The sequence below is a fragment of the Pongo pygmaeus genome, chromosome 1, assembly GCF_028885625.2.
Source record: "Pongo pygmaeus isolate AG05252 chromosome 1, NHGRI_mPonPyg2-v2.0_pri, whole genome shotgun sequence".
NCBI lineage: Eukaryota > Metazoa > Chordata > Mammalia > Primates > Hominidae > Pongo > Pongo pygmaeus.
Genome location: NC_072373.2, coordinates 176,608,284 through 176,626,784, shown reverse-complemented (window position 1 = coordinate 176,626,784; position 18,501 = coordinate 176,608,284). Strand labels below are relative to the sequence as shown.

Sequence of the window (18,501 nt, the reverse complement as noted above, 5' to 3'; positions counted from 1 at the left end):
CCTCAGGTGATCCACCTGCCTCCGCCTCCCAAAGTGCTGGGATTACAGGCGTGAGCCACTGCAACCGGCCCAAAAAAATTTTTTAAAACAAAAATTAACAGGGCGTGGTGGTATGCAACCGTGGCCCCAGCTACTCAGGAGGCTGAGGTGGATTGCTTGAGCCCAGGAGGTTGAGGATACAGTGAGCCGTGTTCATACCACTGCACTACAGCCTGGACAACAGAGCAAAACCCTGTCTCAAAAAAAAAAAAAAAAAAAAGAACCCAGGCTCAGTTTCTCTGCTTGCATACAAGAAAAAACTGTGCCCAAATCAAAATACGCCTAAATATATTTTTCAAAATGATCTATATAAAACAAAGATATAAAAACGAATCTGTACATTCAAAGACTGAAATCAAGGACCAGAACTGACCTTTCATGAATTATACTTCAATATTTAACTGACAATTAAAATCACAGTTACAGTTCACAGTCATTGCTTACCTTCTAATGCCCAAATATGCATTTGGGCATCTGAAAAAACAGCCTGAATGGAGGCCTCTGGGTGCTACAAATAAAAACAAAAACATTCAAGTGAATTCTCCTGAGCGAAAACTCCATTATTTCCTTTAATTAAATAGGTAGACCACAAAACAAAAAATTCATAGCTGCCTCTCAAGAATTAAAATTTAAAATAAATTCTTTTATATTTAACTTGATAGTTACTCATTTAACTATAATAAAGCACTCTACCATCAACTCATTGTGTGGCCCCTGCCAAGTCTCTAAATCTCTGTGTCTCAGTTTCCAATTTAAAGTTACATATACTCAACCCACCTCAGAGGATCAGTTCTGAGATCACTTAAGAGAATGGTTACGGAAACTCTTTTTAAAAAACTTAGCTGGGGCTGGCCGCGGTAGCTCATGCCTGTAATCCCAGCACTTTGGGAGGCCGAGGTCAGGAGTTCGAGACCAGCCTGGCCAACACAGTGAAACCCTGTCTCTACTAAAAATACAAAAAATTAGCTGGGCATGGTGGCAGGTGCCTGTAATCCCAGCTACTCAGGAAGCTGAGGCAGTATAATCACTTGAACCTGGAAGGCAGAGGTTGCAGTGAGCTGAGATCGCGCCATTGCACTCCAGCCTGGGCAACAAGAGTGAAACTCCATCTCAAAAAAAAAAAAAGAAAAAAAAAATTTTGACTGGGCGTGGTGGCTCATGCCCGTAATCTCAGCACTTTGGGAGGCCGAGGTGGGTAGATCATTTGAAATCAGGAGTTTGAGACCAGCCTGGCCAACATGCTGAAACCCCCTCTCTACTAAAATACAAAAATTAGCTAGGTGTGGTGGCACGCGCCTGTAGCCCCAGCTATTTGGGAGGCTGAGGCAGGAGAATTGCTTGAATCCAGGAAGTCGAGATTGCAGCGCGCCAAGATCATACCAGTGCATTCCAGCCTGGGATAGCTGGAAGTGGTGGCTCACACATGTAATCCCAGCACTTTGGGAAGACGAGGTGGGTGGATCACCTGAGGTCAGGAGTTCGAGACCAGCCTGGCCAACAAGGCGAAATCCTGTCTCCACTAAAAATAGAAAAATTAGCTGGGCGTGGTGGCACGTGCCTGTAGTCCCAGCTACTTGGGAGGTTGAGGCAGGAGAATCGCTTGAACCCGGGAGGCAGAGGTTGTAATGAGCTGAGATCGCGCCACTACACTCCAGCCTAGGCGACAAGAGCAAAACTCTGTCTCAAAAAAAAACCCCAAAAAACCAAAATAAATAAAATTAAAAAATTGGCTGGGCGCAGTGGCTTACGCTGGTAATCCTAGCACTTTGGGAGGCTGAGGAGGGCCAATAACCTGAGGTCAGGAGTTTGAGACCAGCCTGGTAAACGTGGTAAAACTCTGTCTCTACTAAAAATACAAAAAATTAGCCCACGTGGTGGCGCACGCCTGTAGTCCCAGCTACTTGGGAGGCTGCAGTGGGAGAATCGCTTGAACCTGGGAGGCAGAGGTTGCAGTGAGTCGAGATCATGCCACTGCACTCCAGCCTGGGCGACAGAGCAAGACTTCGTCTCAAAAAAATAAATAAATAAATAAAAACAACAACAACAACAAAACTGCCTACTTGTTATCTCTTTTAAATTGTCTACCCTCAACCCCACTCAAAGAAAAGCCGCCTAACCTTCATTTAAAAAATGTTTTTATTTGTACAAATTTATGGAGTACATGTGAAATTTTGTTACATGTATATAATGCATGATGATCAAGTCACGGCATTTTAGGTATCTATCACCTGAGTATAATACGTTTTTGTTAACTGTAATCATCCTACTCTGGTATCAAACATTGGATTTATTCCATCTAACTGTATATTTGTACCCTTTAACCTACTTCTCTCCATCCTCTTCCTACCCTCTACCCACCCTTCCCAGTCTCTGTTATCTTTCCACTCTACTCCCATGTGATCAAATGTTTTAGCTTCCATACATAAGTAAGAACAAGCAATATTTACCTTTTTGTGCCTGACTTATTTCACTTAAGATTATGATTGGTAAAGGTAATGGCTAGTTGGGTGGATCGTCCCTTCCACCACAGTGGAAAAGCAGTTTCAAGCCCCTGAAATGACTGTGTTATGTGTTATCTATATTCTATCAGGGTTGCTCAGATCTCTTTTTCCACCACAGTATGACTCCCAAATAATAAATATAACAGATGCCAATAAAAACTTTCACTTGAAGGTATTAATGGAGTGAGTGTGATATTAGATAATACTGCAATATCTGCAGAAAGAGAGGCTAGATTTTAAAAGCTCAAAACAAAAATTCTTTCCCCTACATAGGGGCAAAGGTTTTGCACATCAAAGGATTAAATACAGACCCAACAGTCGTAGCCAGCAAAAACAGGAATGAATCTTTAGCTTCTACAACTGAGATTTACTCTCCTGTGGCAGCTGGAACAGCTGATACACAAGTTGGGAAGTCATTTCATGTGTGGTCTGAAGTATAACTTTTTATTCATCATAAATTTAACATCTGTGATATCATCATCTCTCTCTTGAACACCAAACTGGTCACAAAGATGCTAGCAGGACATGAGCCAAGAAGCACCAGATAGCCACACAAATTTTTTCACTTTGTGAAGATCCAGACAGCAGGAAGGGGTCTGTGTTGCCTATCAGCACAAAGCTGCCAGCAGCCAAGAGACTCGAGAGGCAACTAGAAAGTCAAGCTTCAGAAGCCACTGAAGTGAGATGTGTGTCTAGGGCAACTATTGTTAAAACTGAGGTTCAGTGAAGCACTATGCAAAGCTGCCTGGCTTGCTAGGATTCAGCTATAAAATATTTACAAGTCAGATCCTATCTGCTACTTTATTTCATATTTCATTTTCTCCCTCCCCATTCCCAATGCTATAACCACATATTCTTACCTTACTGAAAAAATACATTATCAGCACCCGTTTTGACAAGAAATTCTTAATCTGAGTTGGAAAAAAGGAAGAATTAACACATTTACCTTTTAAATTCTATTCAAATATAACACATTTCCTAGTTCTTCCAGACAGTAACTTAAATGAAAAAATGAAACACTTCACATCTTGTGAGCAAAGAATAATAATACTTAAACAATACGCCATGTAACTAAATACCTTTGTGCTATAAATTGGATAACCAAGATGAGTCAACTAATTTAAACTGTATTCCCATGTATACCTATTTAACCCCCAAATTAGAGCCCTGACATAAAAAAAAATTAATTAATTCTAAGTGGTTTTGGTGAAATTTTTTTCTTTTTTCTTTTTTTTTTTTTATTTCAGAAACAGGGTCTCACTATGTCACCTAGGCTGGAGTGCAGTTATATGATCACAGCTTACTGCCACCTCAAATTCCTGGGCTCAACAGATCCTCCCACCTCAACCTCCTGGGTAGCTGGGACTACAGGCACACCACCATGCCCGGTTAATTTTTAAATGTTTTTGTACTGACAGGGTCTCACCATCTTGCCCAGGCTGGTCTCAAACTCCTGGACTCAAGCAATCCTCTCACCTCAGCCTCCCCAAGTGCTAGGGTTACAGACCGGAGATATTTTTCAAGGCCATACTATTTCTCAATTCTCTATAACTGTCCTGCCCTTTAACCTTTTAATACCCAAAAAAAAGAGTATGTTTCTCTCACAGGGAAAAAAAAATCTTTTTTTTTTTGAGACAGAGTCTCACTGTATCACCCACGCTGGAGTGCAGTGGCACATTCATAGCTCACTGCAACCTCTGCTTTCTGGGCTCAGGTGATTCTCCTACCTCAGCCTCCCAAGTAGCTAGGACTACAGGAAGGCACCACCACACCCAGCTAATTTTTGTATTTTTAGTAGAGATGGGGTTTTGCCATGTTGCCCATGCTGGTCTCGAATTCCCGGGCTCAAGCAATGTTCCCACTGTAGCATCCCAAAGTGCTGAGATTACAGGAAAAAAAATATCTTAAGACACAAAGTAGTTTTCTACTAGTTGACAATCCTGGGGGAAAAAGTGTTCTTAGTATCAGCTAAAAGCTAACCCAACTAACTTAAAAGTGAATCTGCTCCTACCATACTCTCACCCAAAGCTGCATGACTAGTCAGAAGGCTGCAGCAAGCAGCACGTGTCTGGTTGGGTAGAAAGTGACATGGCAGTACTAATGGCATATAGAGCCGTATGGGATCCTGAAGTTTATAAAATGCCTTTAACCATTCATTCCCTATTAATCAGTCATTCCATCAGCAAACATGTTATAATTTCTCCCATCTTAAAAAATAAAAACATGACTGGTCTTGGTGGCTCACGCCTGTAATTCCAACACTTTATGAGGCTCAGGCAGGATGACTGCTTGAGGCCAAGAGTTTGAGATCAGCCTGGGCAACACAGAGACTGTGTGTCTACAGAAAATAAAAATTAAAAAAATTAGGCAGGCATGGTGGCAGGCACCTGTAGTCCCAGCTACTCAGGAGGCTGAGGTGGGAGGATCACTTGAGCCCGGGAGTTCAAGGCTGCAGTGTAGCCATGATCATACCACTGCACTCCAGCCTGAGCAACAGACAGACCAAGAACCCATCTCAAAAATTTTTAAAAAGTTCCTTGACCCCTCAATTCCTCCCAGCTATTGCCCCACTTTTCTGTTCCACTTACAACAAATTCCTTGAAAAATGTGGTTTTTCTTGTGGTCTCCAATTCGTCTACTGATCTCTCCCGAACTCATGCATTTTGGTTTTTGTCCCCACTACTCTAGCCAACAGCTCTTGTGAAGGACTCAGTGACCTCCGCATTTCTAGCTCAACAGTTAATTCTTAGTTCCCGCCCCACGCTACCCATCAGCAGCATCTGACACTCCCACCTTCTCCTCCTTGAAACTCTTTTCTTTTCTTGGTTTTCTACCCACCTCAGAGGCTGCTCCTCAGTCTCCGTTGCTATTCTTCATCTCCCAGACCTTTAGCCATTGGAGGGCCCCTTTCTTGGATATCTCTTTTCTTCTGTATCTACATTCAAGAGTTTGCATCGAGTCTCATGCTTTGAATACTATCTATACTCTGAAAATTTCCAAAGTTACATTTCTAGCCCAGAACTTTCCCCTACACTACAGCTATATGCCTAATTTCTTACTCAGTATTTTCACCTGGTTGTCTCCTAGGTATCTCAAAATTGGTTTGTCCAAAATCAAACTCCTGATTTCGCTCCCCTCACCTCTATCAAATCTCCTTCTCCAGAATCATCGGTAAATTCCAACTCAATAAATTGCAACTATATTATTCCAGATCTTCAGGCCAAAAACCTTAACAGTCAACACTGACTCTTTCTAGTATACACCACAACCAAACCATAAGCTAATCCTATTCCATCTACCTTAAAATACATACCTAGACTTTGACCACATCTTACAGCCCCCACCACTACCACTCTGGTCACAGATACCACCATCTCCCACTAGATTACTGCAACAGCCTTAACACCGTCTCTGGGCTTCCATGCCTACCTTGCAAGAGTTCAGTCCCAACACAGCCCCTAGAGCAGCACTTTCAAAATATAAGTTACATCATATCATTCTTGTGGGCAAGACCATATGGTGACTTTCTATCCCACTCAGAGATGAAGCCAGTCTTTACTACAGCCAATGAGCCCTGGGTGCCTGCTACCTTTCTGATCTTATCACCCACTTACCACTCTCCCCTCACTCACTCTGCTCCAGCCACACTGGTATCCACATTGTTCTTCACACAAGCCAAGGCCATTCCCATCTCAGATGCATTGGGCTACTCCCAGCTCTCCCTTCAGGTCTCCGATCAATCATTGCCTTATCAATGAGACTTCCCCTTATCACCGCACATAAAATGATACCCTCTCCCCTAGGAACTCTGTCTTCCTTGCTCTATTTTTCTAGTTAAGACTTGTATCAAATTTCTTCCTTCTTATGTATGTTTTCCATATCTTGAATATGACCTATTGAGATGCATCTTACAGTCAATAGCATGTCATGGTTTAAGGCATCATTTTTTTCTTAATAGCACATAAGTCTTACAATTAATGATATTTTATATTTCAGAGAAACAGAATACAATACATTTGCTTACTCACTGATTTCCCCTCACTCGAATGTAAATATTACGTGGGCAAGGACTCTGTTTTGTTTGCTTTTTTCCCAGTGCCTAAAAGCATACCTTGGATATATAAAGAATTCATATATTTCTTACATGAGGTTATCAGGTCAAGCCATATGAAATTACAATGTGTATAGCTCAAACCAGTCAAATATTGGCTGTTTCATTTGAGTCAATACATGAAGCATCAAAAAAAAAACCTTCTTATTCCTGATGACTTACTCATGTGAGATCCTTAATGTTCTCAATTTTACATGCAAATATAAATCCTATAACCATATCATCCTACCTGTTCACGTTTATTCTGAATCCATGAATAAATCACACTGGGTTGTCTCATTGTCTTACCCTCAGCACTAATAGAGGTAGATGGAGAAGGATTAGAAAATTCAGTCATTTGCTGATCTATTTTTAAAAAAGAAAAGGCAAGATAAGAACTTAGGCTGTCTGATCCTCTGCAACATGACATTTAAAATCTTAAAAAATATACAATTCTCACCAGAAGCTGATGTCCACAATCTTGGCCCCCTTCTTATTAGCTGAGGACTTTGCGGTGACCCATAGCAGGTGTTTACATCAAAAATTCCAGCCATCCGATTCATTACACTAGAGCCAAATGGGGTCCCAAATGAGCTCACAACCTCAGGTGTAGATAATTTTGAAGAAAACAGTGATGTTTTAACTAATGGTGGCACTGAAGGCCGAGGCATCTGGCTAGATTTTGGTGTCTGAAAAGTAGTTTCTTCTGTAAAACAACAGATCCAGTGCTGAAGAGGCAATCTGATCCAAGCAGGCTAGCAGCAACGCTTTCAAATTCTACACATACCAAATTTTTGTTTAACACATTTACCCAAAGCTCAGTAGATTGTTTCCATTTATGATTATAGTCTCAAGATTTGGATTTTACTACTGCTTTCAAGCTCCACTCAAAGAGCTTTATACATCTTCTTCTGTCAGATTGATATAGTCTCTCTTGTTTTTTCCCCCTCCATGAATATCTTCATCTTCAAGGTCAATTTATCTAACTCTAAGCAATTTTGAATGAACTCATCAATTCACATTTTATTTCTAATTGGCAATTTTAATTACTGCATTAGAATCTATCCAGTTTTACTGTATTACTATTTTAAGTATTACTTGACTGAACATACCAAATCTATATTGTGAACATATACAGGAAAAAAATATTAACCTTACCCCATTTTCCCCAAAGTCTTTTCCTTTCCTTTTCTTTTTCTTTTCTTTGAGTCAGGATCTTGCTCTGTAGCCCAGATTGGAGTGCAATGGTGTAATCTCGGCTCACTGCAGCCTCAACTTCTGGGGCTCCAGCGATCCTCCCACCTCAGCTTCCTGAGTAGCTAGGACTACAGGCACATGCTACCATGCCTGGCTAATTTTTTTATTTTTTGTAGAGACAGATTCGCCATGTTTCCCAGGTTGGTCTTGAACTCCTGGGCTCAAGGAATCCTCCTGTACTGGCCTCCCAAAGTGCTAGAATTACAGGCATGAGCCACCACACCTGGCCTGAAAGTTCTTTCAAGTTAACAAAAGTCACACCAAAGGCTAATTTGCCCAGAATATCTATAAATCTGATCTGTAAACAGCTTTTTCAAAAGTCATCTTATGATTCTCCAATTTAGTAATAGAGTCTGTTATACAAAAACAAAGGAACTTTTCTTGCCACTCCAGCACAAGCCACAAAAACAAATACATTGCATTAGGATTCCATCTTCTTTTTATTATTATTATTATTATTATTTTTTTTTTTTTTTTGAGATGGAGTCTCACTCTGTGGCCAGGCTGGAGTGCTATGGCGCAATCTTGGCTCACTGCAACCTCCGACTCCCTGGTTCAAGTGAATCTCCTGCCTCAGCCTCCCGAGTAGCTAGGATAACAGGCACACACAACCACGTGCAGCTAATTTTTGTATTTTTAGTAGAGACAGGGTTTCACCATGTTGGCCAGATGGTTTCAACCTCCTGACCTCATGATCCGCCTGCCTCAGCCTCCCAAAGTGCTGGAATTACAGATGTGAGCCACCTCGCCCAGCTGGATTCCATCTTCTTAATAAAACCACCATAAGAAATATGAGAAATTAAACATCCCAAGTACCAAATTTTCATTATATGACTTTTCCTTTTTTTTTTTTTTTTTTCTCCCTTAAGAAGGAGTCTCACTCTGTCACCCAGGCTGGAGTGCAGTGGCATGATCTCAGCTCACTACAACCTCCATCTCCCGAGTTCAAGCGATTCTCCTGCCTCAGCTTCCTGAGTTGCTGGGACTGTTAGTGTGCAACACCACAGCCAGCGAATTTTTATATTTTTAGTAGAAACGGCGTTTCACCATATTGGCCAGGCTGGTCTCAAACTCCTGACCTCAAGTGATCCACCTGCTTCAGCCTCCCAAAGTGCTGGAATTACAGGTGTAAGCCACCACACCTGGCCCATTATATGACTTTTTAAAGGTTAATGGAAATTAGAAATCTTTGAAAAATCAATTTAAAAATTAAGACTGGAGTTTTTAAGAGTTTTACAATTATTCCTCAAAATATGAGACAAATTTTGGCTGAGTGATGGTATATGACAAAAACTTACAATAATGAATGCTCCATAGTTGGTCAGATTCACGATCTACCCAACCCAGAATTACAATGATCTTTCCAACATGCTAATTTGATGGAACTAGCCTATTCAAAATTCTCCAATGGCTCCATATCTCTGTAGAATAAAATCTAAACTTTTTTTGTTGCAAACAAGGCTTCCTTTCATTATCAAACATCATCTTATCCAGTCGGACTCCTTTTGGACAGATTTCCTTTTGGCAGTTATATTGTATCATCATTTGTGCGCCTTCCACTAAAAGGTCAGATCCAAGAGTGTTTTCCATCTGTGATTCCCTGGCTTCTAGCACATTGCTTGATATGCAGTAGGAATTCAATAAGTATTTATTGAATAGAGGAATGCTGATCTGAAAGTTGATAACATCTGAAACACACAAACCTTTCAAAATCTGACATGTGTTAATTTATTTAAATCATTTTTCATATGTAATCTATTTGTTTTGTTTGCATATGTAATCTATTTGTTTTGTTTTGTTTTGAGTTTGCTTTGATCCATATGGTGATTTTTAAATATCAAGATTAGTTGCCAATGTTTAAAAACTGAAAGATTTCACCTCAAAATTTGTTTAGATTTCAGGCTTCTCTTTTTTAAAAAGACCGGAAGTTCACATATGGGATCCAAAGTTCCATATGGGAACAATGAAGCAGGGCTAACCAACAGCTTCCCCCTTCAGATGAAGCCTGTGCTCACAGGTTCACCACCATCCTCACCCAGCCAGTTTCATCCATTTTCACTAAATGCCTGGCTCCAAAACACACGGAACATTAAGTCCTTTTATCAGTCTTACTTTCATAGGCATCTTCTACCTAAGGGATTTGGTGAATAAGACAGGTTCCTCCACCTCTACTTCTTCCTCTCAGCTTTCGTCTTTTAAATGGAAGGGGTACTAACATTATGCCCCACTCCCAAATCACCCAGTCGTCTCAGCTGCTCTTCTCTGGGACAGCAACTTTTTGTTTCTGAGCTACTGCAACCAGAACAGCAACTGATATTGTCTGTGAAAATTCACCTGGCTTTGTACTAGAGTAAGCTGAAGTCTCCTATTTAATAGCCATCATTTTGGTAGTGTTTTTAATGCTACCACCACACTGAACTTAATTTGTTTCAAATTAACCAATGAAAAACTGCATATACTTAAGAGTGTACAACGTGATGTTTTGGCCTTAATTTTTTCAATCTACAATGATACCCAGGTCTTTTTCTTGGTTCAATATAAGATGCTATATGTTGGATCAATTTTCCCTAAAAATATACACCTCACACTCATTTAAGTATCCTTAGATTAACTACGGTCATCTCTCTCTCTTTTTTTTTTTTGAGACAGTCTCGCTCTGTCGCCAGGCTGGAGTGCAGTGGCGCAATCTCAGCTCACTGCAAACTCCGCCTCCCTGGTTCAACAGATTCTCCTGCCTCAGCCTCCTGAGTAGCTGGGACTACAGGTGCGCGCCACCACGCCCAGCTAATTTTTGTATTTTTAGTAGAGACAGGGTTTCACCATGTTGGCCAGGATGGTCTCAATCTCTTGACCTCATGATCCGCCCGCCTCGGCCTCCCAAAGTGCTGGGATAACAGGCGTAAGCCACCACGCCCAGTCTACTACAGTCATCTTTCTTAGGAAATAAAATGTAAATGTTTTCCCCTCTTAGTAGTCCTAGGGATTACCTGGAGAATTTAATTTCTTAGGTTCCACTGGGTAAGATGAAGACATTCTCCCATTCGTAGCAGCAGCTTCTTGATAGAGAACGAGTTTCTGAGTCATACCATTTAAAAGATTCAAACACTCCCTTGAAATGGCGGTCCAATTGTGGGGATGTCCACCTAGGAGGTCCAAACACCAGCTTTTAAAATGTAAATAGTCTTATATTCTCCTCTTGAAGTGGGGGAAAAAGTCAGTAAGAAATTCTACATTACGCTTTGCATCAGGACCCACTTTTCTTAGTGAAGCTACTATTTATACTCACGACATCTAATACACAGAGGAGTTCAATGAATACTTGGATGAATTAAGTTTCCCAAAAGTCTACAAGCAAAAACTTGCTATTTTACCATACACATACCAAAAAACAAAAACAAAAAAAAACACCAAAAAACCTCTCAAATTGGTCGCTACAATAAAGCCAAACACTAGATCATAGGTTGAGCAAGAAAGACCAGGGTTACTTCACTAGCAGTATTAAACAGTCTGCTATGACTGTGAACAATGAACTAAGACAATGAACACTACGATGTCCAACGAGATGCACCTCCATGGTCCCCAGTGACCTCTAAACTTTTGTGTCTGACCCCCTGGGCTTCCTTACATTTTCACGTATATAACAGCCCCTATTTGCTGTTACATCTGTGGGAATCACTCATTAATAATGATCACACTTTACACTCAGACAGCTTACAGATCTATTATCTTATTATTTAACTTAAACTACTGTGTCCCCATTCCTTTAAAAATTCCCTTATTTCTCATAGGAGATCTTTGTCTCCTAGAGTTATTATATAAAAATCAAGCATGCTTCAATATGCATTAATAGCAGAGAAGTCCACTGAAAACTGGTTTCTCTATCCTATGTGTCAAATGATCATTCCCTCTTCACTTGGATCTCTCCTTAAACATTCCCCCCATTGTACAAGTCAGGAATACCACTTAATCTACAAACACACACACACAATGCTCTATCACTAGGCCTCAGGATGTTTTGTACTACTGTAATTTGGGTACATTAGGAACTGTGTAACCATCCAATTAAATTTTTGTTTGTTTTTGTGATGGAGTCTTGCTCTGTTGCCCAGGCTGGAGTGCAGTGGCAGGATCTCAGCTCACTGCAACCTCTGCCTCTGGGGTTCAAGCAATTCTCCTGCCTCAGCCTCCCAAGTAGCTGGGATTATAGGTGTGCAACACCATGCCCAGCTAATTTTTGTATTTTTAGTAGAAACGGGTTTCACCATGTTGAAACTCCTGACCTCAGATGATCCTCCCGCCTCAGCCTCCCAAAGTGCTGGGATTACAGATGTGAGCCGCGTCCAGCCAATTAAATTTTTTTATTTGCTAGAATGCACACTCTCTGGCAGAGCAAATGCCACCCTTTTACGGTTTACTTGAATCTCTGGTAAAAAACATTTAGAGTATAGAATTCCTATGTTAACTCAAATCTGATAGAAAAGCATTGTTATAGTTAGTTTTCCACAGTATCAGCTCTGGGTTTCTCATGTTACTAAAAGGAGAGTGGTTCCAGTCAATTATATCTTTATATAACTGGATTTTATTTCCATATAACATTTAACTATAGAAGGTTTATTATCTGGTATTTTATCTGGTAATTGGCAAGCTTGGCAAAATAACGAAGGAATCATTAAAAAGAAGATGAAAAGCTGGTTGAGTGTACTGGCTCACACCTGTAATTTTAACACTTTGGGAGGCCAAGGCAGGAGAACTGCTTGACCCCAGGAGTTCAAGGCCAGCCTGGGAAACACAGCAAGACCCCATTTCAACAAAAATTTTTAAAAATTAGCCAGGTGTGGTGGTGCACACCTGGTGTGCCCCTATAATACCAGCTACTTTAAAGGCTGAGGCGAGAGGATCGTATGAGCCCAGGAGTTTGAGGTTACAGTGAGCTGTGATCATGACACTGTACTCCAGCCTGGTGATACAGTGAGACCCTGTCTCTTAAAAAACAGAAGAAAAGCTACCCAGGTTCTCTGTTTCCCACCAGTGCCTGGGACTGGACTGTTTTCCCTCTAGGAACAACAGAGAACTGGCAAAGTCGCAGTCTTGAACAGCATGGCAAGAACAGTATACACTATAAGCGTTTCAGAGTTGCTGAGAGCATCCTTGAGTCACCATTGAATCTAGTTTCTTCCTAATTCTTTTTTTAAAAGGAGGCAGAGTAGCATAGCAGAAGGAGTCCTGTACATGGAGCCAAATGACAGGACTCTTATTCCAATTCTGACATTAACTTTATTTAAGCCAATCTCTGAGACTTAAATCTCCCATCTAGAGAGTACACCACCTAATTTTTAAGATCCTTTGTAGCATTAAAAGTTTTAGAATTCTTTTTGGGGGTGGGGAGAGGGGGACAGGCTCTCACTTTGTCACGCAGGCTAGAGTACAGTGGCACAATCTTGGCTCACTGCAGTATCAACCTCCTGGGCTCAAGCAATCCCCCCAGCTCAGCTCCCCAAGTAGCTGGGACTACAGGCACATGCTACGATGCTGGGCTAATTTTTTGTATTTTTTGTAGAGAAGGGGTCTCACCATGTTGCCCAGGCTGGTCTCGAATTCCTAAGCTCAAGTAATCCACCCACCTTGGCCTCCCAAAGTGCTAGGATTACAGTGGTGAGCCACCACGCCCAGCCAAACTTTTAGAATTCTTAAGCTGTATTTTTCTGCCCTAAAATTGTCAATGTACTAAATAATTTCTTCAGGTTAAGGAAATGAAGGAGCTGAAGGAAATAAACTCTTAAGCTGTGTAAGATTTAATTCAATACTTCATTTAATGGACTCACTGACATCTGATATTTTATTAAATACATCTTTGTCACCAAAAACTTTAAGTGAATTAATTTTTTTTTTTTTTTTTGAGACGGAGTCTCACTCTCACCCAGGCTAGAAGTGCAGTAGCGCAATCTCGGCTCACTGCAAGCTCCGCCTCCCAGGTTCACGCCATTCTCCTGCCTCAGCCTTTCGAGTAGCTGGGACTACAGGCGTCTGCCACCACGCTCGGCTAATTTTTTGTATTTTTAGTAGAGACGGGGTTTCACCGTGTTAGCCAGGATGGTCTTGATCTCCTGACCTCATGATCCGCCTGCCTCGGCCTCCCAAAGTACTGGGATTACAGGCTTGAGCCACCGCACCCGGCCAAGTGAATTACTTTCTACACACATATGCCTAATCAGGTCTATTACTTTTAGCAATACCTGGTTGGCTGAGGCTAAAAACTTCTTGTCTTCGTGAAGGAGAATATTGAGAAAGCAACATCAGGTCCTGCAAGGCTAAATACTAAAAGGGGGAAAAAACACGTATTATTTAATTTTTTTTAACCTCTACATAAAATCTCACTAATTGGGTTCATCATCATATATCCAAGAGGAAATTAATTAAACTTTTTCATGAAAAAAAAAATCTCAGAACCATAACCTTCCTTTCTAGACTTCCAGAACTTTCCTGCCTCTACCCTCCCTACCTACTACAAGTTCCAGCTACAAGGAACTACAGAATTCTCTGTGCTCTTTCATATATCTGTGGTGGGAAATTGAAACATCACTTCCTCCTAGAACTTTCCCTGGTTTCCCTCACACAAACATACACTCACATAGCTCTCAACCATGGCACTAACATCATGTATTGTAACTGAATGTTTTACTTGTCTCATCTAATTCCACCCACCAAACTGTGCGGCCCACAAGAAAACGGAAAATCTTACTTGCTACCATATCCAAAGGCAGTGCCTAGCACGTGATACCTAATTTTTTTTTTTCTTTTTTTTGAGGCAAAGTCTCACTCTGTTGCCCAGGCTGGAGTGCAGTGGCGTGATCTCGGCTCACTGCTACCCCTGCCTTCCGGATTCAAGCAATTCTCCTGCCTCAGCCTCCCGAGTGGCTGGGACAACAGGCACACACCAGCACACCCAACTGATTTCTGTATTTTTAGTAGAGATGGGGTTTCACCATGTCGGCCAGGCTGTTCTCAAACTCCTGCCCTCAAGAGATCCACCTGCCTTGGCCTCCCAAAGTGCTAGGATTACAGGCATGAGCCACCATGCCCGGCCACCCTATTATTTTTTTTTTCTTTACTGAAAATCTTCATCTTTTCCCAGGCAAACCCTTTACTCATCCTTCAAGATACCATCCCTCTCTGAAGTTTTCTTGTATTGGTCCCAAGCTGAATAAGAGGTCCCAATGTATTTGCCACAGTACATTTTAATTATTTTGGGCGTCTGCATTTTCTACTAGGCTGTGCTATGTCTTATTCATCATTCTACCACAAACAACTAGCAGAGACTGACCTACCACTAAATAAATATTTGGTGAGTAACCAAATGAGTAACTGATACTTTTAAGTTTCTCTAACAAATTAGTTATAATTAATATTTAAAAGTAATTCTATTTATTTTCTTGTTTATAAATTCTTTAGAGTGTGATCAAAACTGGGTTCTAACTACTTTCTTTTAGCATTTCTGTTTGTTTAGAGACAGGGTCTCACTCTGCCACCCAGGCTAAAGTGCAGTGGTAGGCTAGAGTGCAGTGGCAGGATCACAGCTCACTGCAGCCTCCAACTCTTAGGCTCAAGGAATGCAACTGCCTCCACCTCTCAAGTAGCTGGGACCACAGGCATGTGCCACCATGCCATTCAACTAATTTTTAAATTTTTGTTGAGATGAGGTCTCCCTATGTTTTCCAAGCTGGTCTTGAACTCCTGGGCTCAAGTGATCCTCTCACCTCGGCCTCCCAAAGTGCTGAAGACCACACACAGCCTCTTTTAGCTCTTTTTAAAGGACCTTTTTACAGGATCACACATATTGTAGATCTAGTTTAAAATTTCAACTTGCAAATTCAATCTAAACCATTTATGCTTACTTAGATTGATTTGTAAAATTACTGCAACTTCTTTAAATTCTTGATTGTAATTAGTTTTAGGATCATTACCAGCAATTCATATTTAAGGAGAGTTCACTAAATATCTATACATTTCTAAGCGCTATCTTTGATCACAAAAGCCAACTAATACGACAAGAGTAAAAATGTTTTGATCCAGTGATTAAAAAATCAATGTTTTGTTATGCTATCATGAATAGTTTGTGAGAAGTTAATGTAGATGATTGCATATCACTGTATTTTATGCTTGGAAATATTCTTATATCTGTTTCTGAATATAGAATTAACTAGCTTATACACATACACATGAGCCTATCGAATAAATTAAAAACCAAAAATGATTATTTTCATGATCATCTTACATTCAATAAGCATGCACAAATTAAAACATAAAAATAGACAGCGCAAGCAAACTGACATCTTTTTGCTCCTTGCAAAGACAGGTTAAAGTTACATCAACCCAAACACACCATTTTTTTTAATGTTACTCTCCCAACTTTATTAGACTCTGGCTCTGAATAATAAAAACCAATTTCACAAACAAGGATTCTCTGAAGCCACTGAAGAATACAAACCTACTGAGATGGTAAAATACAACAGAAACACTAATTTTCTAAGACAATACACTGTACTGTGCACTTGCATTTTAGTCACTTGGAAAGAAAATTGAAAAAATAAACAGCATTAGCAAGTAGGTGATTTTCATCATACCAGTATGAGAATATTATAGGCCCTCAAAAAATACAACTACTTAAATATACTAAATATTAAGTGTATTGAATAAAGTTAGAGATAACTGTGTGAAGATACGCAACACAGTTTTGGTACCTTTATGATGGGGGGAGGATTGCTATTTAACACTTTTGGAAGGCACTCATCTGACCCTTCTGCAAATGGTGGTTGAACAGGAAACACATGAGCCTATCAAATAAATTAAAAACCAAAAATTTTTATTTTCATGATCATCTTACATTCAATAAGCATGCACAAATTAAAACATAAAAATAGACAGCACAAGCAAACTGACATCTTTCGTGCTCCTTGCAAAGACAGGTTAAAGTTACATAAACCCAAACACACCATTTTTTTTAATGTTACTTTCCCAACTTTATTAGACTCTGGCTCTGAATAACAAAAACTAATTTCACAAACAAGGATTCTCTGAAGCCACCGAAGAATACAAACTTACTGAGATGGTAAAATAAAACAGAAACACTAATTTTCTAAGACAAACACTTGGATGATAAAAACAATGTAATTCTCAATCACTTAAAAAGATTTCTGTGGGAATTATCCAGAAGCTCACCTCAATTTCCAAAATCATTTCTTTAATATAAATTTTAAAACTTCCCTTCAGAAAACAAATATCTTGGCTGGGTGCGGTGGCTCACACCTGTAATCCCAGCACTTTAAGAGGCTGAGGACAGATCACTTTGAGGTCAGGAGCTCGGGACCAACCTGGCCAATATGGTGATACCCTGTCTCTATTAAAATTCAAAAAAAATTAGCCGGGCATGGTGGCACACGCCTGTAGTCCCAGCTACTCGGGAAGCTGAGGTGGGAGAATCACTTGAACCCGGGAGGCAGACGTTGCAGTGAGCCGAGATCAGGCCACTGCCCTCCAGCCTGGGTGACAGAGCGAGACCCTATCTCAAAAAAAAAAAATCTTACTGCCACATATTTAAATATTTTAATAGTAGCTATGCCAATGACATGGAAAATTAACTTAAAATTCAAGTCCATTTAGTATGTACTCTCGAGAAATGGAAGCCCCCAGAAGACAATTAGGATGTCAATAAAGTATAGCGGCAGTCCATTCAGTTTAATTTCCAAAAATTAAGTGAATATCCACACTGTTCCTCTGAAAAAAAATACCACATAAATGGTGGTTACAAATGATATGGCCCCAATAGTCTCAGAAGAGAGACCAAAAACCAACTTACAGAAATGGTTTTGCATGTGCTGATCAGTGTGCTCTGCTAAAAATCAACTGTGCACTCCAAAACACAAAAGTATTAACAAAAAGTATTTTAAAAAACATACCTCTGTGGCATAGATTTTGAAGAGTATCCATGAGACATACCAAGTTGTCAGGAGAAAGGCACCACACAGCCAGACATGGTAGAGTAACGAGAGATTTAAGAGGCCACTCACTGTGTCAAGTGGCCTATGAACCTGCCTGTGAACGCAGAAATTACTATTAATCCTCTAGGAAAAATGAAATCTAAATATTAACACACTTAAGTCTCCACACTGAGACACAAATATTATTTCTAAATAACAATGTTGACAGACTCCTCTCCTTTGGTACCTTCATAGAGCTCTTTCCCTAATACTTTCTTATGAGGTTCATGAGGGAGCTTTAAGGGAAGCACAGACCTAAATCGGGCCTACAGTTTCTTGTGTTCAAAATCTTCACTGACTTTTACCACGAAGGAAGAATGAGCTAAGCCTATAAGCCTCGCTATGAGCAGCTGGGTGAAAGTTTATTATTGTTGCTTTGTAGTCTAATACCTCAAAATCATTAAACGTGACTAGTACCTCTCCTGGAACAGATTTCAGCTTTATCCTTATGCCCTATAAACCACAGATTCATAGTCGTTAAAAGCACATGCTACTAAACAATGTTAAAGCAATTTAAGACACTCTGTTAGATTGCTAAGTAAAGCTAATGCTGCCATCTTTCCAAAACTTTGACTAGATC

General features: G+C 40.3%; 1 protein-coding gene across 3 annotated transcripts in view; it reads right to left on the bottom strand.

Annotated features, from left to right (window-relative positions):
* The window catches only part of NDC1 (NDC1 transmembrane nucleoporin), a 69,155-nt gene that overhangs the window by 20,789 nt on the left and 29,865 nt on the right, over positions 1 to 18,501 (bottom strand). For all 3 annotated transcript variants that reach the window (XM_054487105.2, XM_063655736.1, XM_054487112.2), the window contains exons 8-15: positions 17,841 to 17,976; positions 16,626 to 16,718; positions 14,121 to 14,202; positions 10,875 to 11,030; positions 7,091 to 7,336; positions 6,881 to 6,996; positions 3,401 to 3,451; positions 484 to 547 (exon numbers count right to left, since the gene is read on the bottom strand). In XM_054487105.2, the coding sequence (XP_054343080.2) occupies positions 484 to 547; positions 3,401 to 3,451; positions 6,881 to 6,996; positions 7,091 to 7,336; positions 10,875 to 11,030; positions 14,121 to 14,202; positions 16,626 to 16,718; positions 17,841 to 17,976 (944 nt within the window). The remainder of the gene's footprint in view (positions 1 to 483; positions 548 to 3,400; positions 3,452 to 6,880; positions 6,997 to 7,090; positions 7,337 to 10,874; positions 11,031 to 14,120; positions 14,203 to 16,625; positions 16,719 to 17,840; positions 17,977 to 18,501) is intronic.